At 41.6% G+C, this 24,675-nt stretch overlaps 1 protein-coding gene across 2 annotated transcripts in view; it reads left to right on the top strand.

The window, feature by feature from the left end:
• Positions 1-22,629, top strand: part of Hmg20a (high mobility group 20A) — an 83,966-nt gene extending 61,337 nt beyond the window's left edge. For both annotated transcript variants that reach the window (XM_075965830.1, XM_075965831.1), the window contains exons 4-10: positions 2,007-2,219; positions 5,655-5,787; positions 6,686-6,717; positions 11,927-12,002; positions 13,251-13,466; positions 15,577-15,719; positions 20,273-22,629. In XM_075965830.1, coding sequence (XP_075821945.1) covers positions 2,007-2,219; positions 5,655-5,787; positions 6,686-6,717; positions 11,927-12,002; positions 13,251-13,466; positions 15,577-15,713 — 807 coding nt within the window. In that variant the 3' untranslated portion in view covers positions 15,714-15,719; positions 20,273-22,629. The remainder of the gene's footprint in view (positions 1-2,006; positions 2,220-5,654; positions 5,788-6,685; positions 6,718-11,926; positions 12,003-13,250; positions 13,467-15,576; positions 15,720-20,272) is intronic.
• The last annotated feature ends 2,046 nt before the right edge of the window (positions 22,630-24,675 follow it).

Raw genomic sequence — 24,675 nt, 5'->3', positions numbered from 1 at the left:
CATAGATGACTAATCACGTTTCACTGTTTTGATTTTAAGACCAAAAAAAAAAAGCATCATTAATTTTTTCTTTTATGTGAAAAGACTAGTTTGTTCATTTATCCCGTTAGCATTCTTAAAGATAATGAATGCTAGCAGCTCTCCGTTGACTTGTTATGTGTTCGTTGTGGTGTGTTGGGGAGGGTTTGATACACAATAAATAAAAACTCAGGGACAGATATTGGGGTTCAACCTGAAGATCCGAAAAGCAAAACAGCTAGCCACTGGCTTTTATTTAACTCAACCTCAGTCTGTATTGGCAATCCTACCTCCAGAAATCTCAGAATAAGACTGTGTCTAAGAGCTGTCTCTTCTTGTTTTATAGTCCACTCTAGTTCTAGGATTAAAGGTGTTCACCATTACCTTCTAGTTTCCATGGCAAACTAGTATGGCTACTGGGATTAAAGGTGTGTGCTATTGCTGCCAGGTCTATAAGACTAGCCAGTGTGGCCATTTTACTTTTCTAATCCTCAGGCAAGTTTTATTTATGAAAATACAAGTGAAATGCCACTACAGGTGTTTGTGTGGCTGTATAGTGCTGGGGATTCATGCTAAGCACATTTCCATTGAGCTATACATCTCTAGGCTCCTTAGTAGCTTCATGTTCCTAGGTTTCCAAAAACATAAAACAAAAACTGGAAATCTAATCTCTAATACACTATTTGCCAAACGGAGGGCCGTCACCATTCACATACGTTTGAAAGAGTGCAGTAAAACAGTAAATAGATGCTTTTGTTATTGTTTTTAATCTTGTTTACCTTTTTCTTCTCTGAAATAAGAATTCTATAACCGTGGTACATAAACTAATAGACTATGTTTGTTAGATTATGGAGCAAAAACATGATATGCTTAGGTCTCATTCAGAAGGCTAAGAAGAAAGGCTGTGGTAAAATATCAGTGACAATGTAGTATTTTTTTAAGCATCCTAAAAGTTGATTTGATCTGTATATAAAGACTTCTAACTTAAGGAAGAATCATTAGGTTGAAGAATTTGTCTTCATTTTATATGTTACTGATAGTTTCCTGATACCTAAATATTAATTTAAATATCTATATGCTATTTGCTATGGGACATTAACTGGTCTTTAGTATCAGTGAAGAACACTTTTGTGAATTATTTTTAATCTCCATGCGGCAGCTCTTCTTGCACTTGGTGCATGTGACATCTTATTCTAGTTTCCTGTCACAGTGTCTGCTTTTGTGGCACAGTGCATGTGTGTGCTGCTGAATTTCTCATGTGGAAATCCCTGTTAGAAAGTGTAAAGGAAGGCCAAAGCTTGCATGATCGTGGTATCATATTCTCATATTCTAGGATTGGCACCAAAATAGCCCTTTATACACACCAAGGGTGGTGATGCATCCTAGAATCCCAGCACTCAAGAGGCTGAGGCAGGGGATCACCATGAATTTGCAGTTACCCTGACATACATAGTGAGTTTGAGGCCATCTTGTGCTACCTATAGAAACCCTGTTTCCAAAAATAAAATTTAATAGCGCTCTATTTCCCTAGTTTGCAGCACAATGCCTTAGAGCAGTGGTTCTCACTCTTCCTAATACTGCAGCCTTTAGCACAGCTCCTCATGTCATGTGACCCCAACCATAAAATTATTTTCATTGTTATTTCACAACTGTAATTTTGCTACTGTTATGAATCATAATGTAAACATCTGATATGCAGGACATCTGATATGCAACCGCTGTGGAAGGGTCCTTTGACCTCCAGAGGGGTTTCGACCCACAGATTGAGAACTGCTGCCTTAAAGGGTCTACAGTTGAAATATCTGAAGCTCTTTACATAGCGTTGTAGTCTTTTGTACCTGACTGATCTGAGAGCTTTGAATATCCAGGGCCTCATGGGAAGATGCAGCTCAAATTCTCTTTTGGTATTGGTGTTTGTTATTATTGTTGATGGGTTACTTGAGTGATTATTGTTTTATTTTTGTTTTTCATTTTGCTTTGTTTTATAGCAAAGAAGTAAACGAGGAGGTTGGTCCAAAGGGAGAAAAAGAAAGAAACCTCTCCGAGACAGCAATGCACCCAAATCCCCCCTTACAGGATATGTTCGATTCATGAACGAGCGTAGAGAACAGCTTCGAGCAAAGAGACCAGAGGTCCCGTTTCCAGAAATCACAAGGATGTTGGGCAATGAGTGGAGTAAACTGCCTCCTGAGGAGAAACAGGTGATGGTTCTTGCTTCTGGCCCTTGGCTTGTTTTGATTATATCTCAAAAATTATTTGGAACCTGGAAAGATGGCTCAGTGGTTGTGCTCACTCACTGTTCCTCTAGAGAATTGGAGTTCATTTTCCAGATCCCATGTCAGATGGCTGACAACTGCCTGTAGCTTCAGCTTCCAACTGATCAGACACCCTCTTTTGGCCTCGAAGGCACCTACATAGGTGTGACATATGTTCATACATTGTGGGGGGGAGAACATAGTACGATATAAATATATTTTTAAATATTTCTATCAGAAAAGCCAAGACGGTGGACAGTTGGTTCTTTAGTTGTGTCACAGTGCCCTGGGGACTGAGGCAGAACCATCAGGGCTACAGAATAAATTTAAGGCTAGCTTAGCTAGAGACCATCTTAAACTAAAAAAAAGTACAAAAAGGGTTTGAGTGGTAACTTGGAGCAGAGCACTCGTGGGTTCTCAGTTCAATCTCCAGTGCTGCAAAAGGAACATGAGAAAAGGCTCTATAAGGAAGATGTTGAGATGTTGTGTGGCAGTTGACCAGTGCCACATCTTGGAGATTTCAGACTGCTGGCCTTGTGCACTGAAGTTGAGAGCATGTACCCTAAAATCTGTGTCTGCAGTCTCAGAACAAGGCCTTTGCAAATGTAATTAACTAAGGAGAGATCAAACTGGTTCAGATTGGCTCTGATCCAATAATATGTTCACAGAAGGAGAGAAAAAAGACAGGCACCCATGGAGGGTCATATAAAGAGGGAGACAGAAACAGGAATTATGTTTCTATATGGAAACAGAGAAAGCACCAGAAACTCGATGGGGAAGGAAAAGAAGACCATAATAGCAGGGTCCATGTAGTTCCTCTCTCTGGCACAGTGAGTAGACGCTGTCCCAAGAGTTGTTGGAGGTTTGTGAGTGGCAAGGACTCTAGAATCCACCCCCAACCAAAGCAGCTACATTTTATTTGATGAGTATACTGAGTTCACAGAAGAATGTTTTGAAAAGTGGTTCAATATTAAGAAATTAAGAAATCTATCAAAGTAATGTATTCTATTGAGCTAAATGAAAGTCATGAATAAAAATAAGGGAAAAATCATTTGCCAAAATTCTTCAATTCACATAAGAATTTTATTTAAGAAAAAGATCTTATTGCTTTACCAATTGTTTTAACTAGATTTCTAGCAAATTTAACCACAACAGAAAATAAAGCAGAACTACTTGATCGCTCTCCTCTAAGACAGAAACTAACCGTGTTGCCAAACTAAAACAAGTCTCTTCGTTAGGAGAGACTGAAGGGAATTAAGCACAAGATAGCCATGCACTGGGTGAAAGGCCACTGCAGCAGAGGGATGATGGTAACTGGGGCAGACGGGCTTTGCAGTAAAAGCCCCAGCTTCCTGGCATCTGAAACATCTATATTTCTTTTATGCCTTAAATTCTTTTGTGGCTTGCACTTTTTAAAATGGATTCCAGAAAGACTAAAACTAAATTGAAAAATATATCTTGGGAATTAATTGAATTCAAAATTTTCAAAGAGAGCTGGGCGGTGGTGGCGCACGCCTTTAATCCCAGCACTCGGGAGGCAGAGGCAGGTGGATCTCTATGAGTTCGAGACCAGCCTGGTCTACAGAGCTAGTTCCAGGACAGGCTCCAAAGCCACAGAGAAACCCTGTCTCAAAAAACCAAAAAAAAAAAAAAAATTCAAAGAGATGAGATTAAATTTCAATTTGAAGCTTTGTGTTTGTGGTAGGCAAGCTTACAGAAAGCAGTTTATAACAAGGAGGTCATCAGATGCCTTGCCAGTTTATTATTTTTTTATCTTTATTTCAAAGTTAATGCATGCTCAAGTTTTATTTTTTGTGGTAGTAGTAAGTGTGTAAACAGAAAGCAGAAATAACAGTGGTTCTCTAATGATAACCACTGCTAGCTGTTTAGGAAGGCTTTTATATGTGTTTGGTCAACTTTATTTTGAAGTAATTTCAAATGCACAAAAAGTTAAAAACATGAAAATAGTACAAGAACATCCAAAAACTCTAAAACAGCATCTATTGCTAACAAAAAGAAAAGAAAGGTGTCCCCTTAGGCATAATATTTATAGATAAGTTTCACTTTTTCTAATCTTTATCATTATGTTTACAAAATGGTAATTTTTCCAAATCCAACATTCCTCACTCAGTTACCAGTTGGTCCTCAACTTTCTGATCTATACAGGGGCCTTGTTCCCTCCTCTTGAACAGTTGCCTATATTCTGTTTGTTATTGGTATGATCATAAATAATTCATATAATAAAGTTTATTCATGATATAATATATTTTTCAGCAGTTTATAATTTATTGCCATGCTTAATTTATTTGTTCCTTAAATCGTCCCAGATTTAGCCAACCCCTTATTTCTGCGGGGTGGGGGGATTTCTAACATAACCTCTGAATCTGATTGCTCCTTTACAGGCAGCACCTTTTATACTTTCTTACACCTAATTTGATGAATGAAATGGACAAAGCATTAAGCAAAACAATTCTGGAGATCAGTGAACTTGTTTAAATAATTAATAGCACAGAATGATCAAAGCATAGAGCTAAAGCTCTCTTAGAGTAGTCTCTTTTAGGCCCATCGGATGAGATCATTCTTTTCGTGTTCTCCAGCATTAGTGTTCCACTCATCTGGCTTTTAAAAGGGCCAATGGATGTATGAGATCATTCCCTCAAAATGAGTTGAGAGTAGAAAAACACACTAATATTCCTTCCCTTCCCCTGGGAACATGTGCCTATATGGAATTCAGACCTCTGAAGAACTCCAGTAGCCACGTGAAATTCTATCTATAAGGCTAGGGAGATGGTTGACTGTAATCTTCATGAATGTTTTATGTTGGTGCTCTCAATAGAACTTACCTTCATTAAACTAGGAAAAACAATACACAGTCTAGAAAGTCAATCAATCACTCGTTTATTCTCTAATGATGTGTTTTATTTATTTATTTAATGTGTGTGTGTAGACATGCAGAGGTCGGTACAACTTTCAGACACAAGCTGTCTCTGTCACCCAGATCGAACTACAGTTGTCAGGGATGGCAGCAAAAACCTTTCCCTACCAAGTCTCCTCAACAGCCCTTGCTTGTTTTATGATTGAAAGATTTTATTCCACCTGGTATTGGTGGTGCACACTTTTAATCCCAGAATTTGGGAGGCAGAGGCAGGCAGATCTCTGTGAGTTCAAGGTCAGCCTGGTCCAGGACAGCCAGGGAAACACAGAGAAACCCTGTCTCGGAGGGGGAAAAAAAGATTTTATTCTATACCTGCTTTCAGATTCTCCTACAACATACTGTATACTTTTTTTTCTTGTTTTAATTGTACTCTTTCTTTAAAAAGCTAATTGATACTTTACCTAACCTCTCAGTTTCTTGAAAATAATCCCACACTTCTTTTCTAGCGCTACCTTGATGAAGCAGACAGAGATAAGGAACGTTACATGAAGGAACTGGAGCAGTATCAGAAGACCGAGGCCTACAAGGTCTTCAGTAGGAAAACCCAGGACCGTCAGAAAGGCAAATCTCATAGGCAAGGTATCAGAACCAAGTGCAGTTTGTCTTAACTTGTTGGAGTATTATGATTCTAACTGTTACGGTGGCAAATGTGAAAGATGTGTTTCTGTTATCTCTCTGTTGTCCTGTATTCACTTAGAGATCTCACCCTAGAATTTTACCAAAATTACATCATTCTTTTGACACTTTGCTTGGTTTTTTGAATTTAAGATCAATAATCTGGCTGATGCACCAAAACTACTATTCCCTACCTGCCTTTCTTGGTCTAGTTTTCAAGTTAGGTGCTTCTCTACTTTTGAACAAGTCTGTCTACGAAACCATGTAACTAACTTGCCCTAACACTTCTAAGCCTTTTCTGTGCTCTTCTTCTCTACCTCCATGATCCTCTTTATTTAATCATTTATTCATGCATGAATTCAAAGGACGCTCTATTGAGCTTCTTCTGTTAAGTACCAGATCTGTTGTGGGCCTTGAGGGAGCTATAGTGAATGAGATGGCATCTATGTCTTCACGGGATCTTTTTTCTCTGTTGAAATGGTACATCACATCCTCACAAGTCTTGCTCCAGTTCCCCTCTCCAGGAAACACTGCCAAAGGCACACCACCCACACTGGTCTGGCATCCCTTAGCCACAGCATCTTCACACTTGCACATTTAGGCTGCTCAAACCTTTGGCATGTGTTTCCTACCTGCTCTCACAACTATCTGATGTCTCCTTATACCTGCTTGTGTGCTCTGTAGATGTGGGGGGCTATTTAACTCTTGTTGACTGACAGTTAATTATGCCATGAATAAAAATATCATATGTTGTGAAAGTCTGCAGATACCAGCAAGTTTTGTGGTTGGCACAGTCATCTACTTGGGTTTTGTTATTGTTTTCTTTTTCGGATTAATTATTTTTATTTTTTCATATTTTTAGATGCAGCCCGACAGGCCACTCACGATCATGAGGTAATTAGCCTTCTGTCTGCATACCCATATATACTTATAATAATATTGCTTTTTGAAATGCTGCTACTTCTTTTTTTTTTTTCAAGAATGGTACAGACTTTTTTATTCCATAATTCAGACTGAGTTGCTTTGGCTCAGGGGTTCTTAACATATGGTAGACACTTATGTCATGAATCTGCCTTTGAACTGCAGTCCCTAACCCCAATCTGTTCCTGTAGTCTAAGAATTTCATTAGTTTTAAATGCCAAGAAATGGTTGGAATTCAGAATCAGACCCAGAAATGGAAGCCAGATAGAGGCTGCAACTTGGCCATAGTTTATCATCAACAAATGCTGTCATCCACTTCAGAAAGGGGTTGCTTAGGAGCTCCAGCATTGGGTAAAGTGATTCTCAGCTAGTCAGTAGCACACAGTGGGCTGGAGCTCAGGCCCTGCACCTCCTTTCCTGTCCTCATCTCACTGGCATGTACTTATTTGTTGACCTCTTCCCTCTGGTTTGCTTCAGCCTGTATGTGTTTAATACATAAGTTTGTATGTTTGACTATGTTGCTTTTATATGCTTCAGATATAGAGGTAGGTGGTTAAATATACAGATACAAAAATAAGATAAAATCTCTGGTCATTCCATGCTTTAGAATGTCAGGGACTCATCTCTGCTCACCTAATCATATTCAAGCACAGCAGTCAGGGTCTTCTCATTTCAAACACCTTCAGAATATTGCCTGCGCGGCATCTCCCAGGCATCCTCCTCTGCCTCATGTCTGTGTTCCTATTGTTCTTTCACAGGATTACCCTCAGACATTCTTCTCTCCATCTTCCTGTTTCTGCTTCTCAAAGTTGAAGTCATCAAGCCCTGTTAAGTTCCATTTCCTCCTTAACTCCTTTTATTTCTTCTCGCTTGCTTCAACCTTCAAAGTTGCTATACTTCTCCCATATAGATAGCCGAGCTGACCTGGTGACTCTCCCAAGCTCTTCTCTTATTCACATTTGGATTACTTTTCTATCCAATACCATGCCACCCAGCATGATGTTCATGCATGGAGAATGTATTCTGTAAAAATTATTTTTCTCTAAGAATCCAAAGATAACTGAAAAGTAGTGGGAATTTAAACAACATGGTTTTCAAGCTGGAAGATGGCTCAGTTGATAAAGTACCTACTGTGCAAGCATGAGGGCCTGAGTCAGATCCTCGGCACCCACGTCAAAACCGCTCTAGGTAATGGTAGCCTCCTAGCCTAGCCTAATTGGCGAGTTCTAAGCCAAAGAGTGACTCCATCACAAAAAACCATAGTGGCTGGCCAGGATGGCACCCAAGGTTGGCCTCCGATGTTCACATGTGCTATGGTATTTGGAATATTTCAGCAGATGTATGAGTGAGTTAATAAAAAAAAAGTATGTTTCTTATAAAATACCTAAAACATCATGGATTCTAAATACATACTTTCTTCTCTTATGAAGAGTGCAATAGGATTCCAATAGAACAGACCTTTAGTCTGTCTTAAAATACTAACACCTCAGACATATTCTCAGCTGCCCCATTTTGCTAGTGAGCGGGATGACTTACCTAGGATAAAAGAGTTTATTCAACTTAAGTTAGAGGGGCTAGAGAGATGGCTCAGAAACAAGAAATATTGGGGCTGGAGATATGGCTCAGCGGTTAAAAGCACTGATTGCTCTTCCAGAAGACCCGCATTCAATTCCCAGCACCCACATGGCAGCTCATACCTGTCTGAAAATGCAGTTCCACAAGATCTGACACCTACACACCAATGCACATAAAATGAAGTTAAATAAATCATTTAAAAAAAAAAGAAACAAGAAATATTGACTGTTCTTGCAGAGGTCTTGGCTTCAATTACCAGCACCCACATGGCAGCTCACAACAGTCTGTAACTCCAGTCCCAGGAGAGCCCTTTTCTGGCCTCTGTATACCCATGATACATGGCCATACATGCAAGCAAAACATACACATAAAAATAAACTAAGTATTAAAAGATAAGTTAAATTAGAGGCAGTAGGGTAGCTTCCTGCATCCCAGTTAGCCACTGTTGACAACACAGTGCATGCTAAAGTACAATCTGTCAGTCAGATGCTAGTGAAGACAGATTTACCAGTTTCCATATAGTGAAGAAGCTGATCTTGTTTCTAAATTGACTGAGATTCCCTAAGTCATTGATGCCTGGACAGAAGTAGCAGGATCATCTGAGAGCTGACAAATGCTCTCCTGGAAGCCTTTCTGCATAGCAGAAGGCACTGTATCCTGACTCGTGATAATAAGAATTGTCCTCAAGTAAAACGCACTCAAGAGATGCATGGCATACTCTCGTAGTTCTGGCCCTGAGCCTTGTCCTAAATCACGGGCTGAAATAGATTCCATTCAGAGAGCCCTCTGTTCTTTTTCCTTCCACTCGGTGAGTGAACAAAATGGAAATCCAAAGTGAAGAATATCCTTATCTTTTCAGATCAAAAACCAGCCCACTGTCAGGCTGTGTTGGCACACACCTTTAATCCCAGCACTCGGGAGGCGGAGGTAGGCAGATCTCTGAGTTCAAGGTCAGCCTGGTCTACAGAGGATCAGTTCCAGGACAGTCAGGGCTACACAGAGAAACCCTGTCTTGAAACCCCTTCCCAAAGAAAGAAAGCCCACTAGGTGCAGGAGTCTGTGAGCTTTATTCTCTAGAAAGTATCTTCATCTCATAGGAAGGCTGAGCTAGAAACAATAATTTTGTTTCTCCTTTAATTTATGAAAAATGACAAAGTGACACCCAGCCTGAACAAATTAGACCCTTTCAATGGGGAGTAATCTAATCCTTATGATTTTAATCCCTTGAGCAATCCTCAGAGCATTTAGTATATCCAAGCCCTCAGGAGGGGCCTCTCTGTGCCAAGTAATGGACTCAGTAATGAGGAATGCTGGTGGTTTGTATTACCACTCTTCCTTTAGGTAGAATGTCTCTGTTGCAATGGGAGACTGAACAGTTTCATTTAATTGCTTTAATGTTTCTTATTTTATAATCTTAAGAATATGTACCGAGGGGCAGCGTATACTGCACCTCACTGCTGCTAGACTCTGCCCTTACAAAATGAGTTGAGTTTGGACTGTTCTGGCAAAGAATAGAATAGAACTACCTTTCTAAGGAGAGTAAAGACCTTGAGAAAGTCCCTTTGTGTCATAGTCATGAGAGCTAAGCAACCAACCCCTTAGCATTCTGAATGGCAAATACTCGGGCCCATGGTGAGGTCAATGTGCAACTGAGTGGGAAATTGAAAAAGGTAAGAGAACTAAAGTTACAGGGCTCTGTTCTAAGTCACTTGTAAAGATTTAGGATTGGACTTATGGCACTGTATGTATGTTGGGGTTGTGTGTCCTAAGTTTCCTGTCACAACCAGGAAATAAAGTTAAAGCATACAGTAAACCTGCAGTCTATAGACAGCTACTGGGAATGTGGCTAAGATCCCTTTCGGAACCAGTCTTTCTTGCCCATGCATTAGTTAAGTCTCATTGAACTCCGCTATGAACTGTTTTGGGAAGAGGTATGTGTATGTCAAAATGTGGTGCTTTTGATGGTAATCCTGCTGTTTATTTTTAAATTCTTCTAGAAAAAGGTGTTTTCTTCCATTAGGAAAACAAAAGAATGTGGTAAAAATTAAGCACTCTGAAATGAAATGTTCCTCGGGTAAACACATAAATTTTCAGGTCTCCATCCAGTTTTTTAGAGGGATCTCACAAGTTTTGTGATTATGCATATGAACCACTAGATTCCCATCTTAAATGCCTGTCTTGATCTCTTCCCATCAGAAGGCAGTTTCTCCAGTCTGTCCCCTTCCTAGGCAAACACCAGTGTGAGACAGGATCCCTGCACTCAGGTTTCCGCACAGCTGAACTGCTTACTGGGCATCAATTCATTCTTTTATTCAAAGATAAAAGTTAGTGGTAACAAGTAGAAACAATTTGTTGGAAGGGGAGGGGAAACTTGACATGGTATAAAGCCCCAGCTGGCTTAGAACTCATAGTAATCCACCATAGACACCATAATTGGCAAAAGGATACATTTTATCTCTTACCTTAACATATTTTTATAGGAATGAATTCTGGGTATTTTCTTTACTGCTTTCTTATTGAGAGGCTTTGGAATCTTCAGATTTCACAATAGATTCCTCACTTTCTACTCTTCTGTTTATGGTATGCAAGATTTTGAATATAAAACACCAATAGCTTATATTCATTATGCCTTCGACTTCAAATTCATTACAGAAATGTCAGGCAAATATCGGCTGTGTTCTTTTGTTGTTGTTGTTTTAATTATTTATTTCCTATTTTATGTTCATTGGTGTTTTGTCTGCATGTATGTCTGTGTGAGGATGTCAGCTCTCCTGAACAGAAGTTACAGATAGTTGTGAGCTACCATGTGGGTGCTAGGAATTGAACCTGGGTCCTCTGGAAGAGTAGCCAACACTCTTAACTACTGATCCTTCTCTCCAGCCCCTTGGCTCTGTTCTTAAAGCTCATGGTTGGAAGTAGTTTACAGTAGTTTATGATACTTTTTCTGTTAATGGTTGATAGGTGGATTAATTGGAGCTTTCTTTCTCTTTTCTGTCTCACATAACCCTTAGATTTCTAATATGTAGAACCTGGTTATTTCTGAATTCTTGGGTTTGTTTGTTTCTTCTCTGTCTGAAGAAAAGTCTACAGGAGCCCCAAAGATAAACTACTCCTTCATAAATAGATAGAAGTACCAACAGAATGCCATTATTATTGTTCATTGCTGGCACATCTCTGCTTAGAATTCCTGTTCTCCACTCTGCAAATTTTGATTGCATACTCCCATCTCAGATGGTACTTAAATGCATAACCAATAAGAACAACTAAAATACCCTTTTTCAATTCCTGACCCAGCCACATTCACAATTCTCTACTGTAGACTGTTTAAACACAGTACTAAGAAAGGGCTTCTGTTGTCTTCATTAGTGAAATGCATCTGGGTTTGTTTTAGTCTTTCACTGTCTAGCAGTCATATACCTAGAGTTCTGATACTAACTGCTCCAGCTCTGTGAAGTTCCATTCTTATGAATGATTATATTCCCTCCCAGGCTCTCCTGGTCTGATTCCTGCTCACCAGCTATTTCTCTAAGGAAGACATGATCCTTGTGCCTTGGGCACTATTATTCAATTTAACTTCTAAGAACTAACTTTTGTTCTTGATTCATAGAAAGAAACAGAGGTAAAGGAGCGCTCTGTTTTTGACATCCCTATATTTACAGAAGAATTCCTGAACCACAGCAAAGGTAATTACTTCAGTGGGGTGTGTGTGTGTGTTCATTGAGTCTTTGACAGGGGATTTAGTCTCAGGAGTTCATTGCTCAAAAGCAAGGCTGATAGCCCTCTTTAGGACTAGAAAGGACTCTGCAGCAAACAATGTCTGTTACTTCACTCTGTGACCAGTGAGCAAAAGCGAGGCCAATGCAGCCAAAGTTTCTTTGGTTACTGGATCAAAAAGAAATAAATATAAATCACTAATGCAGTGTTTTTAGATAGGTAGCCTAGAACCCTCTATATAAATGAAAGCTTGCATGGGAGTCCAGATTACACAATAAGAAATTGCAAAATTGGGAGCTGGAGAGATGGTTTAGTGGTTAAGAGCACTGGCTGTTCTTCCAGAGGATTCAGGTTCCATTTCCAGCATCCACATGGCAATTTGGTTTTGATTTTGGTTTGTTTTGTTTTTGGTTTTTGGTTTTTGTGGGGTTTGGGATTTGTTCTTTGTTGTTAGTATTGTTGTTGTTTGTTTTGTGGTGGTTGGTTTTGGTTTTTGGCTTTTCAGGTCAGGGTTTCTCAGTGTAGTCTTGGCCATCCTGGAACTCACTCTGTAGACCAGGCTGGCCTCAAACTCAAAGATCCACCTGCCTCTGCCTCCAAAGTGCTGGGATTAAAGGCATGTGCCACCATCACCTGGCTTTTTTGGGTTTTTATTTTGTTTTGTTTTGTTTTTGGCAATTTGTAATTCCAGTTCCAAGGGATCTAATGCACTTATTTTGGCCTCTGTGGGCGCCAAGCATTCATGGTACATAGATGTACGTACAGGCAAAATACCCATACACATAAAATAAAAATAAATAAAATATTTTTTAAAAGAAAGAAAGAAGAAAAGAAATGGCAAAGCTGCTCCCATTGCCAGAAAGATGAGCATCCACTGCTGTGCTTAGCCAGTTGTCTTGGACACCCCTGAGAGCCCCTGCTTCAGGCTTCTCCATGCACAGTTTTAAAAAGCAAAATCTAACAAAATGCTGGGAATTGCCGCTGTTTGTTGCAATCTTGTGTATAGAATGTGTTGCTTTAAGAATTGAAATAGCTCTAGGGAGCCAGGCGTTTCATTGCTGAAATTGCTATCTGGAGTGTCATTAAGAGAATTGGGAGATGAGGAGGGAGCTAATGAGAGACAGCTAAGCAGAACTTCCTTAGGAGGGTTACTGGGACTCCTCAGAGGCGCCTTCTCTTACCACATGTGTTCTGGGGGTGGGGGCTTGTGTCCTCAGCTCGTGAGGCAGAGCTCCGCCAGCTTCGTAAATCCAACATGGAGTTTGAAGAAAGGAATGCAGCCCTACAAAAGCATGTGGAGAGCATGCGCACAGCAGTAGAGAAGCTGGAGGTGGATGTGATTCAGGAACGGAGCCGGAACACTGTCCTTCAGCAGCACCTGGAGACCCTGCGACAGATGTTGACCAGCAGCTTTGCCAGCATGCCCTTGCCTGGTAATGTCATCCTCTCCATACACTTTCAGTGGTAGGGAGAGTGGGTCGGGGTGGGGATGGGGTATTGTTTATGCTATTAATGTGGAGAAACTGAAATGTCTCTCAAGAGATAAAGAGGGAACATGTCCCATCAAGACATTCTCCTCACCTGCCACACCCACACCTTCCCCCCCCTCCCGACACACACACACACACACACACACACACACACACACACAGGGTTTCTCTGTGTAACAGCCCTAGCTGTTCTGGAACTCACTCTGTAGTCCAGGCTGACCTTGAACTCAGACATCTGCCTGCCTCTGCCTCCCAAGCATCAACGGGAGCTAGGCAGGGCATAATGATCCACACCTTTAATCCTAACACTTGGGAGGCAGAGGCAGGAGGATCTCTATGAGTTCGACACCAGCCTGATCTACCCTAGTGAGTTCCAGGACACCTAGGGCTACATAGTGAGACCAACTCGCGAAAAAAAAAAAAAAAATTCAATGAGGCATAGAATATCCATATTTATTAAAATAATCCAGACTGATCATTTAGATTTTTGTCCACTTCTGTTTTAATGTATTCTTTACTATTAAACCTATTCATAACCATTGGGTGATCAAGTTTCAAATCCTGAGAACATTTTCTTCTACGTATGTTTGTCTTGAATTAAGTGGTGTTTTAATAGAAAGGAAAACAACACTAGAATTTCTTACCTTTGTTCTCGTTTTAATTATGATCATGGGAAAAATCTGGCAGTATCAAATCTTTTGTTATACAACTCCTAGTAGACTAGTAGATACTGTATTATATTGCCCATCTGTCTAGATCATCAGTTCTGAACCTTTCTAACGCGCAACCCTTTAATACTGCTCCTCATGTCGTGGTGACCCCAACCATAAGATTATTTTCTTTTTCTTTTTTTTTTTGGTTTTTCGAGACAGGGTTTCTCTGTGGTTTTGGACATAAGATTATTGTCAATGCTGCTTCATAACTGTAATTTTGCACTGTTACAAATCATATTACCTGTTTTCCGATGGTCTTAGGTGACCACTTGTGAAAGGGTCATTCGACCCCCAAAGAATCGAAGCCCACAGGTGAAAACCACTGGTTTAGAGTATGCATTAATTATTTGTTGTTGCTATGATAAAACATCATGAGACTTACCGAAGCAATAGTTTATTTGGGCTTATGGTTCCAGGGAGTAAGAGTCCATCATGGTGGGGAAGTGTGGTAACAGGTAACGGGCATAGTGGCTAGAGCAGGAAGATTAGAGATCACTCCAGTTGAAACTCAGAAAGCCCTCTCCCTATAACATATTCCTCTAGCTAGCCCCCACCTGGCTCCCTACCCTCCTGAAACACTGCCATCAACCAGGGACCAAGTATTGAAATACATAAACCTGCCAGGCGATAATGGCACACGCCTTTAATACCAGCCCTCAGGAGGCAGAGGCAGGCAGACTTCAGTAAGTTCGAAGCTAGCATGGTCTACAAATCAAGTTCCAGGACAACCAGGACTGTTATACAGAGAAACTCTGTATTGGGGGAAAAAAATAGAAACGATGCATATAAAGCAATACACCTGTTCTACGCGCTACATGCTACAGTATTGTTTGCGAGCTGGGCAAGGGGCTGGAGACTGACAAACACAGAGAGAGACATGGGTAATCCTTAAAACAAGAATGCACCCTTTATTGTGTTCAGGGGCAGCTTATATAGTGCTCTGGCCACGCCCCAGCTCTCAGGATCTTTCAGCTGCAGGCCATCAGAAAGCATTTCCCTACCATCAGGTCTCGTGCTCAGAACAGCTGCAGGCTGCTCAGAGCAGAGGAAAACAAGTCGTTTACACCGGCACGGGAAATTAAGGGTCTGGGGGTCCACAGTCCCCAACAAATGCATAAGCCTGTAGAGGACATTGCTCATCCAGACTACCACAAAATACGAAGATTAGTTCCCAGCCTTTGAAGTCTGAAAGTCTCTCCTGTGCAATTAAAATCTGTCTGTTTGGCAAACCACATTAGTGTCATGATTTTTTTTTTAACATGGATTCATTAAATATGTAGCTGGTGAAGCTGACCTGCATGAGGAAAGTTTTCTTACTGTGTCTTCTTATCTCACTTCAGGAAGTGGAGAAATGCCAACAGTGGACACCATTGACTCATATATGAACAGACTGCACAGCATAATTTTAGCTAATCCCCAAGACAATGAAAACTTCATAGCTACAGTCCGAGAGGTTGTGAACAGGCTTGATCGTTAAGTGCTGGTGAGTGCACACTGATAGGATGTTTGCATGCCTGCCCATCTTCAAAAGTGGGGTGTCCTCAGACCATCAAGATTGTTAGTCTGGAACTGCACTAAATGAGGTGGAGACTTGACTTAGGTCCCTGCTGTGTAATTGCTAGACATCTTTCTCAGTAATATAAAAACAGACTTGATGATTTCTCTTACATGTGTCAGTCCTGTTTAATGGAAGCAACATGATTTTGTTGTTAGAACTCAGTTCTAGCTTTGCCCCTTACTGGTTTCCTAAAGAGTCTGAGAAAGTTTAATGTAAATTACTCAAAAAATAGTTCTCGGAACAAAATAAATAGCATTCACCTGAGTCTGTCTTTTTCCTGATGAGTATTAGTGCAATTTAATGGGAATGTGTATATTTAATTCTACCTAAGTAAGAAATGTTCTTGTTCACCACTCAATAGCAGTATGACTGTTGTATGTTAAATGTTGGTATAAACTAAACTTCAGTGAAGCAATTCATGTCTTGATTTTTGAAAAGTTTAAAAAAAGAAAGCCAGGCCTGGAGGGATGGCTCAGCCGTTAAAGGCTAGGCTCACAACCAGAAATATAAGAGTTCAGTTCCCAGCACCCACGGCTGTCCCTCCAGGTACCAAAAAAGAAAGAAAGGAAGGAAGGAAGCAAGCAAGCAAGCCAAACACAGTGGCACACCCCTGCAATCCCAGCTCTTATGAGGCTGAAGCAGGAGGATTGTGAGTTCAAGACCATCATGGGCTAGCACTTGTAAGACTGTCTGGAAAAACAAACAAAAGGGTATAGAGAAGAAACTCAGTCAGTAAGTGTTGGCAGCATAAGTATGAGAACCTGAGTTTTCATCCCAGAACCCACATAAAAAAGCCAGGTGTAGTGATGTACCTTTAATCCTCGAACTGAAGAGGAAGAGACAGTGGATTCCTGTAGCTTGCTGGCCAGTCAGCTTAGCCTAATTGGTGATTCCAGACCAATGAAAGACCTGTCTCAAAAAACGAAGATAGATGGTTCTTGAGAAATGACAGCCTTAGATGTCCTCTAGTCTGCACGTGCAGCCCCACAGACACCCACGTACTCACATGTACATATGCACACAATAAAACAAACAAGCTAGGCTTATAATCCCAACACCTGAGGTAAAGGTAGGAGAGTCGCTAGGGGTTCAAGGTCAACCTGGCCTCCATAGTGAGCTCCAAAGCTAACAAACCAAAACCCCACCTTTTTTTTTAAGATTTATTTATTATGTATACAGCATTCCATGTATGCTTGCATGACAGAAGAGGGCATCAAATCTCATTATAGATGGCTGTGAGCCACCATGTGGTTGCTGGGAATTGAACTCAGGACCTCTGGAAGAGCAGTCAGTGTTCTTAACCTCTGAGCTATCTGTCCAGACCCCCCTCCCCCCGCCAAGACTCTGTCTTTAAAACAAAATTTAAAAGGGAGCTAAGCGTGGTAGCTCACGCCTTTAATACCAGCAGAGACAGGAGGATCTCTGAGTTCAAGGACAGCCAGCACCACAGAGAAAGACCCTGTCTCAAAAAAAAAAAAAGTAAAGTAGGGAAAGGGGGCCTAGAGAGCTGACTCAGCAGTTAAGAATACTGGCTGCTCTTCCGGAGGACACAAGTTCAGTTCCCATCACCTCACACAGCCGTTCACAACTGCCTATAACTTCAGCTTCAAGGGATCTGATCTCTTCTGGCCTCTGTGGACACCTGCACACACACAAGTGAAAAGTCAACAGATGAGTAGCAGCAAGTGTTCCATCCTGTTGAAGGAAGGGACAGAAAGTACATTTCCAAAAGAGAACTGCCCACGGAGACTTTTAATGGACAGTCCTCAGATATCATTTCTTTCTAAGACAGAGTCTCAATGGTAGCTCTTACTGGTCCGGACCTTGCAATGTAAACCAGACTGGCCTCAAATTCATAGAGCTACTCCTACCTCTGCTTCCCAAATGCTGGGATTGTCTTGTGTGGCCACATCTGGCCAGATAACATTTCTTAAATGAAAATAGGTTTTGTTTACTTCAGTTTGTAAAGGTAGGATGCTCTTGTAACGTGCCATTTTCAAAATATGTAGCCCCATGGTCTGTTGATTAAATTGTTTCTTATTCACTGACTATAATCCAGGTGGAAATTTTAGGGATGAACCACATCGTGATATAGCCACCTATTAAAACACAGGAGTGTGGCAAAATGTTCCTAAGGAACAGCATGGTTTGCATCTCCTCCAGGCACAGAGCACCTCATCTGCATAACCTGGACTCTTGCTTGGTTTAGAGCTTGAGCAAAACATGAGACACATCAGGCCCATATTTCTTCATCTAATGAGGTAGCATTTGCTAGCAGAAACAAAGACAATATTCCTTATCCATCTTGTTTGAGTCTTTGGATGGTGACCATACAAGACAATTCATTATACTTTAACTTTGGTCATCCTTAGAGGAGAACAAGATCATCGTCCTTCTAGCGAGCTGCCAGATGGAATGGACTTACTTCTAAGAGATGACTGGCCTCCCAATAGGATAAAGAAGTGGCATCGCTGCTGCCGCTTATGAAGGGAACAGCTTGTAAATCTAGGCCTGGGATTCTCAGGAGCTCATCTTCCTTCTCACACAGTGTTTTCAATTAGCACTCTTGTAGGCTTAAAAAGAGAGAGCTGGGAGACTCAGCAGGACGATTGCGAAAGAAATCAGTAATTGATAACATGGAGTCTCCTCACCTAAGGAGAGGGCAATGAATTCGAGTATGAAGCCAAAAGTGGCTTTTCACTTTGAGCATATGCCAGTACGTCTTTCCTAAAGCTGTCTACCATAAGGCTATAAGCTGTAGTGCTCCTCTCGGAAGGGTCTTTCAAAAACCTAGGCCATTACCAGTCTCCTTGATTTTAACCGAAAGTATGTTGTCCTTGAAAAAAAAAAAAGCCTGCAAATGTGAGCTTTCTGTTACTACAGAGTCTTATAATTTCCCATGCACACATAACCAAGCCGTCAAAAGAAACAATTAGAAAGACTGTGATTAATACTAGCGTGGTCTCATTATACAAATATGTATAGACAGACAGCTAGCCTCATGTCCCCAGCACTCATGGTATAATTAATTACTCTGGCATGAATTTGGCAAAGGCTTCATTCCCTGTCAGGAGCCAGTGAATAAAGTGAAGCTAGTAGCCACAGTTTACAAGTTTTAGAGAACATATCAGAGCTGGGAAAGACCTTTAGAAATCCAACATGGGGTGTGGATGTGTGTAATGTATAGTGCACTCTTTCAAGTGTACACGTGTGAAAAGCGATTAGTGTCTGGAATCATCCTCTGTCACCCTCAGTGAATCTCGAGCTCACCCGTTTGGCTAGATTAGCAGGCCCATGAGTTCTGGCAGTCTACTTGCCTCTGGCTCATCAGCACTGAGATTGTAGATGTGAACCACCACGCCTAGCTTTTTTGTGTGTGTTTCTGGGAATCCGAATTCCAGTCCTCATGCCTGGGTACACTGGGCTATTTCCCCAGCTCACCCAGCGTTTTGTTATGCAGACACTGAATCCCTAAGAGGTGAGATGTAGTGTCTGAAGATACTTGAGTAAGTGATGCCAGTCTAAACTGTTATCCAGAGGCTTCTGAAGCATAGCTCTTAGGTGACAGGTGGAAGTAGGGCTAAGGTACTCAAAACTTAGAACAAAGCATTAATGCAAATACAGTGATTTGATGCTAGTGACTTTTGGCTAGCCATTTAAAATTTATTTTTATAGATATACAATGAAAGAATTACCCTAGCTGTCACCTCTCTGTCGCTAACTAGCCCTAAAAACAAAAATGGAACCAGGAGGCTATTTCTGTTGAGAGTCGGTCACTTTTATGACTGTTAGAATCCATGTATTGCCCAGTTTTATTGAACCACATAACTCAACTGTTTGAAGATTGAAGATGTTCTTTTTTTATGTATTGTATTTTCATTACATTTGTGTGTGTGTGTGTGTATCTGTCTGTCTGTCTGTGTCTATGCATGTGAACATGTACATGCTGTGGGTATGGAGATCAGAAAACAACTTATGGGAGCTGGTTCTCTTCTTCCACTATGTGGGTCCCAGTGGTTGAACTCGGGCACTGGGCTTGGCAGCCTTACCCACTGAGCCATCTTGCCGGGCCAATGACTGTGTTTTAAATCAGTAAAAAAGTGTGCTGATAGAACACATGGACATATTTCCTGTACAGGCAGATAGCCTTAGCTTTATGCTTAAAGAAAACTGCTTTTAATTGGCCTTACTTTCTCTGTACTGAAGTAGGTCGCTAATTTCCCTCACAGATTTGTCTGATTGTTGCATTTTGATGACAGCCTCTGACTCTCTTGGATCCAGGACTAGAGCAGGGCCATATTTCTCATTGAAATGTCTAAAACATCTCACTGATGCCTGTGTGCAGCCTTGCAAGATCTTTATTTCATATTTTTCCCTGTTGTAATCCTCTCAAAAGTCAAACAAAGCATTTTTAAATCTGTAATCCTAACTCCATCAGATCAGCAGTTACCTTTTTGGTGTTTTTTCCTTTTCTGCAGATCTTAGTGCTCCAAGATGTAATGATTCCACTTGTGCAAAATGAGAAGCCATCCGTGAACATTTGAACTGAGTGGGGGCAGAGGACTACAGACCCCTCCCTATGGAAGAATTGTTAGTAAGTGAACTGCCTTCACCCCAGGAAGCTGTGTAAGGGAGCAGCAAAAATGGATGTGTGAACTGTAGAAGGCCCTGTGTGAAGCTTTGAAAGTGTACAGCCCCTCACCGACTTCCAAGACTTCTTAGATTCCTCTTATTTCCATTTCTGCTGAAGTGGATCTGCATACATTCCTCTGACAATGGTGACCCTGAGACTGACGTCTTCCTTCCCTCTGCAGCAGAAAGGAAGATTCGTTGCTACAATTCCACTCCAGTTTTCTTACCTAGATGTCAACATTTCTAAATGCCTCTGGGGCTTCCCTTTCACTCCCACCAAGTTAGACGTCTCCATTTTCTGACCTCTGGGCTTTGTTGCTCAGCAGGGCTCTGAAGGAGAATTCTCATTGGTTGGGCCCAATCTTCTCCCATCACTGCCCCGCTGTGACTCCAAAGACGGGAGCTTCTTGTTGAGGGTACCCTGTGGAGTGAGGCTGTGTTTCACACCCCACATGGTGCTCAGTGGGTGCCAGCCCTCAGCAGGCTCTGTGATTGCTGCCCTGAAGGACAATGCTCTCTCCTTCCTTCCTGGTCCTGCCTGCTGTTCTCTGAGCTTTGCTTGTGCTCTGACATGGAGTCCTGGCCACAGCAAGGCTCTTCAGTCCCCATCTGTTGGCAGTGTCTTTTGGAGCACTTTTGCTGAGGAAAAAAAAAGGTCATTTGTAAAGAGGGAGGAAGGGAAAGTATGTTTGGTGTTGGAAAGCAGCCCAATGTCTTAAGTGGAAAGTGCTCTGCCTTCAGTGTACAGATCTGTGCATTAAGGTGATGGGGACTTCTGTGGAAGTAGTCTCTTGAGCTGACAAAAGGGCACAGTGGAATCCTCTTGTTTTGTCTTCCTTCTCTAGCCACTAACTGCCGAATCCATGGAATCTGGAAAAGACAGGCTTCCTTCCTTCGCTCTCCTTACTAAGAGATTTTTGTTTAACTGTAAAACAAACAGGTTCTTTTTCTCTCCTCAGGGTTGGTTTTGGATTTGGGGTTTTGGGGGTTTGGTTTGGGTTGGGTTGAGTTTTTCCTTTATGCTCTAGAGCACAAGGCTAAAAGTGGCAGCTGAGATCTTTGGAACCAAAGCAGAGCATGCTGAGCCCAATATCTAAGCACTAGGCCACCAAAGGCAGGGGGATGAAATGTGGTCCCTCACAATATGCCCATAAGCCAGGGCACAGTCCAGAGCCTCCGTCCTGTGACTGCACCATCCTGTCTTCTCAGCACTGTGTTCTCTTCTGTGTGCTTTATTAGTCCAAAGGGAACAGCAATCGTAACAATAGAGAGTAATGTGAACACATCAAACTTCGTGCACTGAAGCCCACACATAGCAGTCCTTTAGAAAACGACTCCTTCGTTACTGCTGCACAGCCCACCAGCTCTGCTGCCTGGGTACTGTCCTGGTTCCCTGCCCTCATCTCCTGTTTTTGCCATTTAGATTGCTTGCCTGCTGAACCCATGTAGAACTCACTGTCTGTAGCAGAAGGACACCCAAGCTGGTTCTGGAAGTTTGTGTCTGCCAGATGCTTCCTGTCCTTTCTTCCTTCCTCCTCATATTGCTGTTTCTCTTTGTGTGCAGTTCTGTACCGCTCCCATAGCACTGATTTTGTGGCCAGATAAGGCTATGACTTGGTCCAAAGATGATCATCCCCCTCTTTCTAGATGTGATACCTCATCTTGTCTAGTCACATTTGCATAACCAGAATTCAAGAGGATAGCGAAAGAATCTACTAGAATCCTACAGTATGTCAAAGCAGTAGCTTGCTTTCAAATACTGTGTCTCCCAGTAGTTTGCCCTCTGCCTGGAGGGTGGCTGGGATTCAGTCAGGTTGTGTAGAGCTGTCTGTGCCACCTCCTCTCATCCCATGCTCATCACAGAGAGGTGAGAAGGGTGCAGGCTGGCACAAGGATTTATTTTCCAATAGGTTCGTAGGTTGATTCTGCACCTACATGTTCTCCTCTAGAAATAAGCGATTACCTATTCAGTGTTACACATTTCCTTCTTGCTTTTTATTAAAACACAGGATCAGCTGGGGAAGGGATGAGGGGTTTTATTTCTGACATGTTTTAGGAAAAAAAAAATGTTGTGTACATGTGTTTGGAACTGTTGAATTGCCAGGTTTCTGTGCAAGTGTTTTGTAATTAAACTTTTAGATTTTCTTTAAGAAATTGATATGCTTGCTTGACATTTGTCTCATTAAAACTTTTTTATGTTGAATCCATGTGACCAGTTTTGCTTAGATCATAACAAAAAAGTTCTACTTCTGCTTTTTCCTCTGAAAGACGTGGTCGCCTCTCCATTGATCAAGTCTGCAAGGCTTTTGGAGTAGTCACACGTTCATCTTACTAATTGCTCATTCAAAACGTCGTCACCTGTTTGACAGTGCTGCTCTTTCGGTGTGCATCAGAACAATACAGTGAGTTCTGATTAATTTTATATGGCAGTAGTATTCTGGAGCCAACTTGAAGGATGTTTTTAAGTCAGTGACTCTGAAGTCCCTTGTTAGTTGATCTTTTGACTGAAGAAATGTTGTGCCTAAATTCCTGCTTTTTAAAAATAACCACACTTACCAATCAAAATATTTTTAAAGAGGATTGTGAATTTCTACCATGCTTTTGAAATCTTCAGGATGAGGCAGCCTGGTGTGTGGCACTGAGCAATTCTTGCATTGTGTCACTTCAGACTTCCTCTTGTGACATCACAAGTGCCTCGGCTTTCTTACAGTGTTGTTAGAAGGCGAGAATAAGGTAAGAGAAATCACCACTATACTTTGAAAAGTGCCAGGAATCATCACAGCATCTGAGTTGGACTGGGTTTGATTAGATTTAACAGAACCCAAGCCAACAGTGGCTTAAGTCAGAAGTGTGTCTCTCGTAAAAACGGTATGCCAAAAGAAGCCAGGCCAAGACTGACACAGAGGTTCCTGTCTGTGCTACAACATAGTGTATCTCTCAAGGTCACCTTGTATTCCAACATAGCTACTTGGCCAGCAGCCATCCCTTTGAAATTCCTGGCAGCATGAAGTGAAGAGAGAAGCAAGACAAACCAGCAAGCCTGATTTCCCTGTCTCCCTGGAAATCACACTCAACACCTCCAACCACATCACTATAGCTGGCTATTAAAGACCTCTAGAAACATCATCAGTATGTGGATATTACTGCCCCATAACAGGAGTTTTAGTAAGGAAGAGGAAGAAGGGAACATAGAGTAGGCAGCAGAAATCCATATGTTAATGATGACACATCGTCTTCCCTTTCTTCTTCACCCTTAGAAAATAACCACACACTATTAGAACTCAAACAGCTGGGAAACAGACCGATCTCACTGTGAATTGGCATTTCCTGTTCACACCTTAGCTTCTCTCCCAGCTTCAGCAGCTGGTGGCCAGGCCTGGAAAAAGTCAACAGAAACAGGTGGTAATGCTTGCCCAGGATGAACACTTCTCTAACCGCTCTGCACCAGGATGGTCGCGCCCTGAGGGTGGGGATGATGAAATAGTGCTTGGTGGAAAAGCTATAACTACTTCCTGCTCTCTGAAATAATTTCCTGCCTCCCGACCAGGAGTCCAAGTTAGGGCCTTTCTCTCTGAGTTATTTGTTTTCCTCTTTCACAAAACTTGGCTTGGACATAAAATTTAAACGGCCTCCCATGCCAGCTCATGAAAGAGGGATGGAGAGTCAGAAGGATCAGATGAACATGAACTAGAAACGTCTTCTGGGAATGTGTCTGTGGAGAGACTCCGGCCAGAAACAGGAATGGAAGTTCTGAAGAGGAGCCTGAGGACATAGGAATGGCATTGGGAAATTAAGAGCGGGCAATGCAAATTTCTGGAGAGAATATCTGTACTGCTGGATTGGTGGGAAGCTGCGAAACTGATGAGCGTTCTGCATGTGACCCGAACACTACATCCAATTCACAAGCGCATCTTTCCACTGCACTTGAGGTTATTGTGTAGTGCTACAACAGTATTCATAAGGTGTGTTTCTGGGTTAAGATGGCTCAGTGGGTAAAAGCGCTCACTGGCTACTCTTCCAGAAGGATTAGATTTCCAGCACCTACACAGTGGCTTACATCCGTCTGTAGCTCCAGTTCCAGGTGACCTGACATCTGGCTTCCTCAGCACAACGCATTCACACAGATATACATGCAGGCAAAACACATGTTCACTTATGAAAATTACATAGTACATATATGTCTGATGAAGACCAATAGAAAGGACAATCGTACTTAAATAGCGCTGACATAGGGCAGCTCTAATTAAAA

The sequence above is a fragment of the Microtus pennsylvanicus genome, chromosome 3 (genome assembly GCF_037038515.1).
Source record: "Microtus pennsylvanicus isolate mMicPen1 chromosome 3, mMicPen1.hap1, whole genome shotgun sequence".
Classification (NCBI taxonomy): domain Eukaryota; kingdom Metazoa; phylum Chordata; class Mammalia; order Rodentia; family Cricetidae; genus Microtus; species Microtus pennsylvanicus.
Note: the sequence above shows the minus strand (reverse complement) of the source record. Positions and strands in the feature narration are given on the sequence as shown.